Below are 11,158 nucleotides of genomic sequence, written 5' to 3' on the forward strand. Positions count from 1 at the left end.
TGATCCACTAATCCCTTGTTTATTTATCAAATGAGATAAAACTGATTTTATGATCATCCTTGTATATGTTGATGATCTTAACCTAGTGGGCACTACATTTGCATGTGTTACAGCTACAAACCTACTTATATGTAAATTTGAGATAAAAATGCTAGGAAAAATAACTTTCTACATTGATCTTCAGATTATTCATCTTACAGATGGTAGCATTTTTCTCTACCAACTAACGTATATTAGACGAATCTTGCAAAGATTTAATATGATTGATGCTTATCCATTGTCCACACCAATGGTTGGACGTGGTTGTAATGGTCATGATCCATACTGTCCATGCGAGGAGGAGGAGGAAATATTAGGAGACCAATATCCATACCTCGCAGCAGTTGGAGCACTTTTGTATTTAGCTACATCTACAAGACCAGTTATTGTATTTGTAGTTAGTATTCTTGCAAGATATAGTGCACGTCCAACACTACGACATTGGAATGGCATCAAACATTTATTATATTATTTAAAAGGTACTGAAGACTTGGGATTATACTACACAAAATCCGCAAATCCAAAATTGGTTGGATATTGTGATGCAAGATATAAATCTGATATTGCAACAGCTAAATCTCAAACAGGATATGTATTTTTAAGACATGAATGTGCAATATCATGGAAATCAGTGAAACAAACAATAACTGTAACTTCATCCAACCATGCAGAAATTATTGCCTTACATGAAGCATCTCGAGAATATATTTGGTTCCCATCAATTAATAAATTCATTCAAACAACCTATGGATTTTCATATGATGATTCTCCAACTATCTTGCATGAAGATAATAGTGCTTGTATTGCATAGATGCAAGTTGGTTTCATTAAAGGTGACAGGACAAAGCATATTGATCCAAAGTATTTTAGTTATACTCATGACTTGATTACTGATCAAGTACTTATACTTAAGAAAATTGAATCTACAAATAACCTTGCTGATCTCTTCACCAAAGCTCTCCCATTAAGCAACCATCGTCAACTTATTTATTGCATTGGTATGTGGCAACTTGCTTTTCTTAAATAAGAAAGTTAATGAGCTCTTTAAATAATTAAAGAAAATGATGTTGTACTCTTTTTCCTTCATCTATGGTTTTGTCCTTAAATAAAATAAGGTTTTCCTAGATAGGGTTTTAATGAGGCAACAATTGTTGATCTTAGAAGATTACAGAAAAATATAGATCATAATTCTATACAAATTTTATATTATGTAAATATTATGATAAGTGAGGAGGAGTGTTGAGATCATTAAATGTAGTTGGCGCTCTCTATAATATTTACTATAGACTACATTAATTACCATAGCTACAGCATTTAGAGTCTAGTGGAGAAGTACTATTTATCCTCTCCTCTTTTCTCTTCTTGTATACGAGACACAACTAGATGAATAGATTTTTGAGTGTGAAGCTCTTTCTCTTTAGAAACCCTCTTGTGTGTATGACTTACTACTACTCTTGTGTGTGTATGACTTACCACTATTCTTGTGTGTGTGTATGACTTACTACTACTCTTGTGTGTGTGTATGACTTACTATTACTCTTGTGTCTTTCTAAACATTCTCAACAGAACCAAACACCATTCATTAATTCTACACAGGGGCAGAACTCATTAATTCTACACAGGGGCAGAACTCATTAATTCTACACAGGGGCAGAACTAACAGAGTTTCATCGAGGGCCATATTTAATGCGTTGTGAAAGGGACTAGAGGATCAATTTGTGAGCTCCGATTTGGCCAAATGCGTTCCAGACTATTGACTTGTCGACACCACCAGAGAGGTCGCAGTGCTGTTTGCTTACTCTGTGGAGGACTAGGTTCATCCGCAACGATGGTATCCCTGCATACCCATCGTGTGTGTGTTGGTGATCGTTGCTCCGGAAAGTCCTAACGATTTGATTCTAGTCTAGAAAGGCGCTGATTCCAAACAAAATTCGGTTAGACAAATTTTGGTTCGGGAACGACTACGTTTTTATCTATCATTTTTTTTCATTCTTTCCCCCCTCTTTCCAGCATCCTGCATTACTATCACACGAGACGGTAGAACAAAATCGAAAAGAAAAGTTTATGCGATGACATTCTAACTTCAAAAGAGAAGAATAAGTGCAAAATAAAAGTGGCATGACTTCGACAAGAAAAGTTTTCTACCACTGTTTTTGAATTTCATAGACTTCACGATTCATTCAGCACAGGGACAGTGCCAGATTTAGGTTGGAACAGAACCATCGTCGGTTGGGGACGGAAACGTGCGGTGGATTACATTGTCCCCAGATGAAACACGGCGGGATTTCAGAAGGGTGTCCGACAACAGTAACACCAGACCGAGAGGAAGCTTCGCTTGCAACAACGTCGAGGAAAATAACTGTTGAGCTGATGGGAGATTGATGGCCCATTCAGGCGGCGTCTGCATGGGTTTTCATAAACAATTAAGATTATAATTAGAGAATTTAAGTAAGTAAAAAAAATGGTTAAAAAGAGGTGTATCGGATAAACATCATATGACCATAAAATTAAGCATAAGTTAAGCTGTTTATATAATCTAAGATCAATGAAAATGATTTTTTAGCAATTTTTTTCACATAATTCAAATGTAATTTAAATCTTGACTAATAAATTTCTAAAAATATAACATTTATAATGATGTATTTTTTAATTGACTTATTTCAAAGGATATTAAATAGAAGGCAATAACTAAAAAAGAAAAGTAAATTTGTCATCAATTGATTGTCTTAAAAGAATGAAGAACATTTTAGGATAAATTGTAAAGTATAAAGGATGTAAAAGGATTAGAAATAAAGTACAAAGGATATAATAAAAAAATTACGAATGAGATAATTAGTTTCAAGACTTAAAGCTAAGTAGTAACTGAAAGTCATTAACTTGATAATTTATTACATATATAGATTTATATTTATTTATTTAAAAAAATCATAACTCTAAATCTTAAATGTCAAAAATAAAAAAACAGTATCTAATACCACAAATATGTTAATTACTAATAGCAGTAATATCATAACAATCAATAATATTATCAATACAAAATATTTCTAGTAACAATTAATGACAACATTAATAATCCAATGACTTTCAATAAGAATACATGATTTCTAGCACCATGCCCGTTCAATCTCAACTTCCAAATCCACACTTTTGTGTGGCCAATTCTACGACAAAATGGCATCCACCTGGCACATCATAAATAATGACACGTGTCGAAATCTAATTTGATGTGACCCAGGGCAGCCTTTGTGTCACCCACGTGTAACTTGGTAGGGAGATCCTTTTCACACTGTGCTACTCATGTTCACATGGGGCTCTCTGTTTGAGCCAAAGCCCATCGCCCAAGTCGTATTTTAGGTGTCTGGTCACCGTTGTCTTAACAGGGCTGGGGCTACTTTCTTTGACTTTACTCCGGCTGCTTTCACACACGCTGGAGACAACACATTTTTAGCTTCGAGGATATGCTTGTTTTATTTCGGAAATGGGGAGAAACCTGCTTGTTTTATTTCGGAAATGCAACATAAAAAACGATGTTAAAAACGGTGCACTGGTGGACAAGTTTGAAGCGCTGTTGTGTTGTTCTCTGCAGAGCCCCCATCGATTCTGATTCTGGGTCGTGGCACACGAAATAATCCGGAGATTTCAGTAATGTTGACTATAAATGTATAGAATAAATGAAAGAGAATGGCTGTTGAAGTCAGAAGATACCGCATATGTCGTCATGCATCGCTAATCTCGGTGTGGTAAACACAAAAGACTTATTTCACTAACTGGGAGTAGCACTAAACTCGATGCTTTATAACCTAACGCTGCCCCCTCTTGCTGAGCTACGGCTGCCTTTCTGCGACGTTGCTTCCGAAAGTTTGCCATCAGTTTTTGAGAGTGTTGCACTGGTCTTCGCTGCGGAGCTCGTTGCAGAGGGAGTTTTTGGTGTGGCGTCAGTTGGGTCATCGCAGAAATGGCTCCCATCACAGTTGGAGACAAAATCCCTGACGTGACGCTGTCGTACTTGGACGATGACAATCAGAGCCAAAAGTTTAACACACACGAGGAGCTAAAAGGGAAGAAGGTGGTTTTGATTGCTGTTCCTGGCGCATTCACTCCCACTTGCAGGTAAACAGCTTCGTGCTTTGTGATTTTTGGTGGGATGTGGCTAGATCTGTCGATTCACTCCTCTGTTCACTTTTCTTGAGCTCAGTAAGATTATGAAGGTGTAGGAAGATGTCTGCTCAGGGTTAGCCTCCCAGAATCCTGCTGAGGACTTTCTGTGGAGTTTCATTGGTTTTGAGTCTCGATGCTTGTCTTTCCCCTGCTGTAGAATGTACAGATGTTGCGCAGTGATTATATGTCGTGAACGGGAGAAGAACCTTTCCTTGGAGGGGGTTAGCCGCACTTACTCCCGTTCTCTGCGTGCTCTGATCAGAGACAGGGAAAGTGAGTGCTATCCAGTTTTTAGTAAACGGTATGTTAATTCATAATTCTTGGCGTTTTGCGGGTTAAGTTATTGACGCTATTGTGTATGGCAGCCAAAAGCACATTCCTAGTTTCATTAACAATGCCGAAGAGATCAAGAACAAGGGTGTTTCGGATATTATCGTCATTTCAGGTCTGTCTAATATCTTGGTGCGATTTTATCGTAGTTTCCTACAAATAGTGATTTCGAATTGGATAAGTTCAATGCTAATGAGACGCGCAATTGTTTATTTAGTATGCCTTACTCTTTCTAGCTTCAGATTCTTTGTTTCAGAGTTTGCTTGAACATTTTGCATTCAAATGTTTAGGATCGATCATAAGAGGTTTTCTGTTATGCAGTGAATGACCCGTTCGTCATGAAGGCGTGGGAGCGTTCTTATGAAGGTGCCGAGCACCTTAAGTTCGTGGCCGATGGTTCAAGGGATTTCACCAAGGCATTGGGGTTGGAGCTCGACTTGTCTGAGAAGGGATTGGGTGTCCGTTCTTATAGATACTCTCTCCTAGTCGATGACCTGGTTGTGAAGGTTGCGAATATTGAGGAAGGTGGTGCATTCAGCATTTCTGGAGGAGAGGATATTCTGAAGGCTCTTCAGTAAAATCGACGACGTTAAAGACTGCCAGGAGCGTTGATGACACCTTTGAGGGATCTGTATGGTGCTGGAGGATTCGAAGTTAATGTCACTCTGAGCGCTTGAAAAGTGCAGTTTGGAGATGGTGTTTGCAGTGCTTGTAAAGATACTGAGCTTGTTCTGAATATCGATACTGTTCCGTAGCAAAGACTGTTGATACTATTGTGCAAATTCATGTCCCGTTCACATGATTCCTAGCGGTTCCGGTTTGACATCCAAATTGTTTGATTCATCAATTCTGCACAATCGTGAAGTTGGTATTGTATGAGTTTTAGTTTGTCATCTTCAGTACCCGTTGATTGGGATTAGACCTAGCATCTGTACAGCATGCAGGGCCTTAGGATGTCTCGCATAGGGACATCAAACTTTCGAGTACTGCGAGCTTTTATCCCTTGCCGTGCTTTTTTGCATCACTCTCAAGTTCTGTCGACAGTTAGTGCGAAGTGTCTCAACTGATATTCCCGCCACAAACCCTTCCAATGATCAACTTAACTCACTCTTAGTTTACCTCAATTCTTCGATGTGATAATCCCTCGGACTGACATTGCCCATAAATCTTGATAAATGCAGCACCCATTCTCTTCACGTAACATAAGACACAAAGTTTTACGGTGGATATTTTTTCCTCCAAAGGGGCTGTGCAAGAAGTTGGCAATATTTTAATGGAGATAACTGTTGGTTTTATGGGCAGGCCAAAGTATTTACAGCGAATAATATCAAGTAATCAAGCAACCATGTGTTACCGTCCATATGCATGTTTGCCATTCTGTGAACTTGCATGAGATAATTTCTACCTTGCCGCAATTTTCTAAAGAAAGTACAAGAGGCCAATTATTAATATTCTAGCATTTGGACAACAACATCCATCTCGGTACTCTGTCTGCAGCAGCGTTTCAGATGAGTACTCACATTATCGAAGTCGTTGCATCTTATTCAAAATTTTAAACAGCTGCCGTCTCGGTTTTGTATCCCTGCAACATCCGTTCTACATATTTCCCTAAAATATCCACCTCCAGGTTCACCTTCGCGCCCACCTGCACATCATTAAGGCATCAGATTATGCGAACACCTTGCACGCTGAATAGGGGTTCAAAACTGAGTACGTGCAAAAGAACATTCTCTCACCTTCTTCTGAGGGATTGAAATCTTTTGCTGTGTGTACGCCACAAGCATGAAGGTGAAGGATGATTCATCGTTCAGCACGTCCACTACAGTCAAACTCGTTCCATCTACTGCAATGTAACCTTTCGGAACGATGAATTTAAGGATCTCTGGAGTAGTTTTTACCGTCACCCACAAAGAATCCTTCTCAGGCTTGAAAGAGACTATGGTACCGGTTCCGTCAACATGGCCTTGAACAAAGTGGCCACCCAAGCGCGTGCTTGGCAGAAGAGATCTTTCAAGGTTCACAGGAGATCCTGTCGAGCATTCTCCGAGCGACGTCTTTCTTAGCGTCTCGGGGGCTAATCCTACACTGAAAGAGGATGAATCGAACTGAGTGACAGTCAAACACGTCCCATTCACTGCAATGCTATCACCAAGCCTGACGTTTTCTAAAACAACGCTAGCTTCTATCGTCATAGTAAATCCTCCGTCGTCCAGCACTCGCACTTCCTTCACATTGCCCATCTCTTCAACCAAACCTGTGAACATGGATCGTGCTCCTTCCTCTCCTGCCAATCTGTGAGCATGACAATCATAAAGATTACGCCGACAAATGTACAGTGGATTGTAGCTTTCTCCCATAAACGCGAAGCTTAACACGTCCTTACTCAGTATTAGACCATAAATAAAGCCTTATGTCTGAATGTGAGTGCCCAATTGCATTCCTAATCAATGTTTAGTATAATCATTTCTGTAAATCTGCCTCTAAACAGTCACACTAATCGACAGGAATAGGTCACCAACCGCGTGCACGAAAAGAGACGGGCAACTAAGTGCGTTCGAATTCAGCAAGGCAGAGATAAAAATAAAAGTTTAATTCAATTTGCACGCGAGGTAATGACAAAGCTTTACACAAAATTAGCGAGACTCAAATCAGTATTCATTCCAATGCTTGCCCTTGTCCATCCCATTACATCCATACACTCCAATAACAACTCACATAACCCCGTCGTCCCCGACTTCCCCCTCCCCTCAAAATCAATTAAAGTAAGAAAAAACACCCATCAACAGATACTTACCTTGTCTGTTGCAACGCCACACCATTGCCCAAACCAAATACTCGTCCGGACTGTCCAAAGAAGCGACTGCTAGACGAACCTCGCAATACACCTCCTCTAAAGTGGCACGAAATCCCGCCACAAGTAACTGGGGATGAAGATGAAACCACTGAAGCTCTGGCGGGAGCGAGAGACTTGGAAATACTCAAATCCGAGCAAACAGAAGCCGAAGCTGGCAGTCTGGCCTTGTTTGCCACCGCAGAGAAGAGCCGCACGAGCGTAGCCATATCCGAAGCTTGATTTCTGATGACGATGTTATCAAACTACACACTCCGAAACGAATAGGAAAAAAACTGAAACCCAGATAGGGTTGTCGAAGGGAAAGAGCTTGAACACCACTAGAATGCACTCATCGCCTTAGTAATCCCCCAAAAAATCATATCTGCATTCGATTCTTGCAGGGGTTGTACGAAAATGAGCCAATACTCAGACATTGGTGAGGGTCCCACGATGTCTCGAATTGTTTTGAATTGTAGGTGCACATGAAGATGGATGAAGTTAAGGTTAGAATCATTCCATTATTCTCATCCACATGGTGTTGTTGCATTTCTGCCTTCTACCACCCTCATGTCACCGCGCAGCGGCTAGTTCTGCCTTAAATGGTGCGCGGCGGTTCAATTGGCTTTTGGGTGTGTGCGTTAGCACCTTGTGGACTTCATTTCACTAATCGAAATGAATCGGTATTCTGTAATTGTGAGTTTCATGGGTTAGGGAATCGTGCGTCCCAAACAAATGCTACGCATATTTATTGCTGCATCCTTATGTTACCAAATCGATAGAGGATTCTGGATTTTGATGAGTGAGTTGGGAAAAGCGCTGAAGATTTCTTAGCAGAGCGTTTATCTGTTGGAGTTGAGGGACCTGCATGTTGAGCAAGGGTAAGGGTTAGAGGAAAGGTTTTCGTTCAGAAACAGGAGTTTAGGGTTTTTGAGGACTGAAATTTTGCGGTGATGGCAAGTAGGATCTCTATTCGGGTACTTGCCAAACGCTCTATATCTCTTTGGTCGGTGGTTGAGAGGAATGGTTCTCCTATGGGATTACAGAATGGGGGTGTTTCTGGGTCACCCCAAACACCCCATACTTCTGAAGTAAGCAAGCAATCAGGAATATTTGCCTTTCAGCATGTTCGTTCGTTGGTCGGCAGTACAAAACCAGAGCTCAAGGATGATACAGACGATGTTCCCAACATGCCCCGGCTTAGCAGTTCTGGAACAATGGGGCGTCGGTTTTACAAGAAAACGCACACGAAGCCGGCAGAGGATGGATCTGGGTACATAGTAATGCTGGATGGTAGGGAACTTAAAACTCCTGCCAGGAAGCCATTAAAAGTACCTAATGCAGCGCTCGCTCTTGCAATCGCTGCGGAGTGGGAGTGGCAGGTATGTTGTTTATCGATGGTTTGGGGTTTAAAAAATTCGTTTTGATTTCTCTCTTTTCTTGGTCAATTTGAGGAGCAGGCCATACTGTTGACTAGAATCTGATTACACAAATGTTTGGCAGCAAAGTGGCATCCGACCGTACACAATGCCGATGATGAAGCTCGCGGCTACTTCCATAGATCAGATTCCCAGAGACCGAGAACGGGTCATTCACACACTTCTGAAGTACTTTCATACAGATTCCCTGTGCTTACGAGCTGAAGACACCGATCCTGTTGCTGGTATCATCGCAAGCACTCTTTTTATGTATGTAGCAAAACTAAAATCTAAATGGGAAGAAAACTGTGATGATTTTAATCATAAGTTTTGACTCTCGTTGGGAATAGAATTTATATTGAAGCGTCGATTCTGCATGCCGCCCCTTGTGATCGTAATTTTTCTCATGTACACTGAAATCGCAGAGAAGCAGTCCGCTGTATGGGATCCTCTTATCGACTGGGCAGAGCAGGAGATTGGTGAGCGTCCCGCGGTGACTTCAAGCATCTTTGGGACTACACAGCCCTCACATGTGCTTGAAGCGATGGAGAAAGTTTTGATGCAAAGCAGTGATTGGCAACTAGCAGCTATTGACTGGTTAGCAGGTACAGCACGCTCCCTGATTGTTGCGCTGGCTATAGCTCGCGGGCGACTGGGCATTGAAGAAGCAATGGAGGTCATTCGGCTGGAAGAAAATCACCAAGTATGCATTTCTCTCCATTCTATGTTACAGTGTGCGTAAGTTTTGGAAGATTACTCATACTTATTCTGTCACGGATGAAACACCGAACATTGCTGTCTTTTAACGAAATTAAGTTGTACTCTAATGTACATAAATGTAAAGACGTTAGAATTTCTTTCGTCCTTTCCTAAAGGAATCTTTCCAGGTGCAGATCTGCGTAGGCAGTAAGAGGATTCTCCAAGTTTTATGGAATGTAAGTTCAATCTTTTGATATTGTTGCCTGATTTCCCTGTCTGTGCAAAGGTAGAGGAGTGGGGATATGTGGAAGGCGGTCATGACATCGATGAGGCCGATATGCGAGTTAAAATCGCCGCTTGCTCTGTTTTCATGCGACTCCTTTAAGTTAAGGAAAACCAGGAGCGCATTGTTCAAGTTAGGAAGAACTGGCCAACGAGTTGAGCTTATTTCTTGTAGAGCATTAGGGTATTAGGGTAACATCCCTGCAGAACTGGGGTTTTCAATCAACAGAACCAGAGGGCTTGTATTCCAAATCTGGGTGAGGGAGCAGATTATTGTAATAAGGAGCTCTAGAGGTTTCAAAATATACTGTCATCTTTTCGCAACTATGAAATATTTTTGGAGAATCGCGGCCCTGAAGGATTCTGATCGAGAGCTTGCAGTGAAGTAGGTGTATGGAGAGGGACGGTGGGGAAATGTGAGATGGCACTTTAGATGGGAAGAGTTGGTCTTGATTTGTAATTGCACAAGTATGACGAAAATACTCTAAGAAAAGAGTGCTCAAAATCCTTCCCTTCATGATGCTAGTATCCATGAATTCAATTCATATTTAAATCCGGCATATACATTAATGTACAAGTCATGGCATCAACTTACATGGGACAAGGGAGTAGGATGGAGCAGGCAAAGGAACTACATATGACAACTCTCTATATAACTTCATAAGTAAGTCCCCCATCCTTACACTCAATCTATGAAACTCAAACGAGCTTCAATAGCTTTGAAAGCCTCAATTTGGAGGAAAGATGTTCTAAAGGGAGCTTTGAGATTTAGCTTCTCTATTTTCTAATAAAATGAGAGTGATCAGCTCACACCACTATAATATGAGTAAGACATATTATTGCAAAAAGACAATGGCAATACATTTGCAACATAGATAGAAAAGAACTATTTCACCAATCAAAGGAATATTGGAATTGCATCACCTATTTACACCTTATATCAAAATCAAAATCCAAATCAATTAGATAGAATAGGTAATCCAAGCCATATTGAAGGAACCAATTCAATATATTATACCATAGACAATCCAATCATCAAACATGAGACAACATTATTGCACAAGATATTAGAATTGGCCCATTACATATTAAAAACTCTCAAGACTTTCGTACTAACAAATTGAAATATTGCAAATGACTATTCAATCTAATGCCCAATTAGAATTATTATACTAGTATGCATTGAAAGTAGAGCTCTTGAGGCTCATGGAATAGATCAAGCCAAAAGTAAAAATGCTGATATAAGCATTTGAAATTGATACACCAATCTTTTGTATCTTAAACACATCCATGCAAGTAGAACTAGAAATATTGCAATTACACCTGACACATAATACAATCAAGATCAGCCTTAGTCCAAATACAATGCAAAAATTACAAAAACAAATCATACATGAGAAGA

The 11,158-nt window shown here is 40.3% G+C and overlaps 3 protein-coding genes across 3 annotated transcripts; 2 read left to right on the forward strand and 1 right to left on the reverse strand.

The window, feature by feature from the left end:
- Positions 1-3,878: 3,878 nt before the first annotated feature.
- LOC112274448 (peroxiredoxin-2C) lies at positions 3,879-5,329 on the forward strand. Its single transcript, XM_024503968.3, has 3 exons — positions 3,879-4,149; positions 4,563-4,642; positions 4,849-5,329. The coding sequence occupies exons 1-3, from the start codon at positions 3,995-3,997 to the stop codon at positions 5,103-5,105; spliced, it is 492 nt and encodes a 163-aa protein (XP_024359736.1). The 5' UTR covers positions 3,879-3,994; the 3' UTR covers positions 5,106-5,329.
- A 466-nt stretch (positions 5,330-5,795) lies between these two features.
- On the reverse strand, positions 5,796-7,726 carry LOC112274440 (riboflavin synthase). Its single transcript, XM_024503953.3, has 3 exons — positions 7,322-7,726; positions 6,264-6,819; positions 5,796-6,172 (listed from the first exon to the last, which is right to left on the reverse strand). The coding sequence occupies exons 1-3, from the start codon at positions 7,585-7,587 to the stop codon at positions 6,080-6,082; spliced, it is 915 nt and encodes a 304-aa protein (XP_024359721.1). The 5' UTR covers positions 7,588-7,726; the 3' UTR covers positions 5,796-6,079.
- A 175-nt stretch (positions 7,727-7,901) lies between these two features.
- Positions 7,902-10,101, forward strand: LOC112274432 (uncharacterized). Its single transcript, XM_024503941.3, has 4 exons — positions 7,902-8,739; positions 8,861-9,020; positions 9,201-9,478; positions 9,761-10,101. The coding sequence occupies exons 1-4, from the start codon at positions 8,311-8,313 to the stop codon at positions 9,857-9,859; spliced, it is 966 nt and encodes a 321-aa protein (XP_024359709.1). The 5' UTR covers positions 7,902-8,310; the 3' UTR covers positions 9,860-10,101.
- The last annotated feature ends 1,057 nt before the right edge of the window (positions 10,102-11,158 follow it).

Source organism: Physcomitrium patens, chromosome 2 (genome assembly GCF_059467195.1).
Source record: "Physcomitrium patens ecotype Gransden chromosome 2, ASM5946719v1, whole genome shotgun sequence".
NCBI classification, from domain to species: Eukaryota; Viridiplantae; Streptophyta; class Bryopsida; order Funariales; family Funariaceae; genus Physcomitrium; species Physcomitrium patens.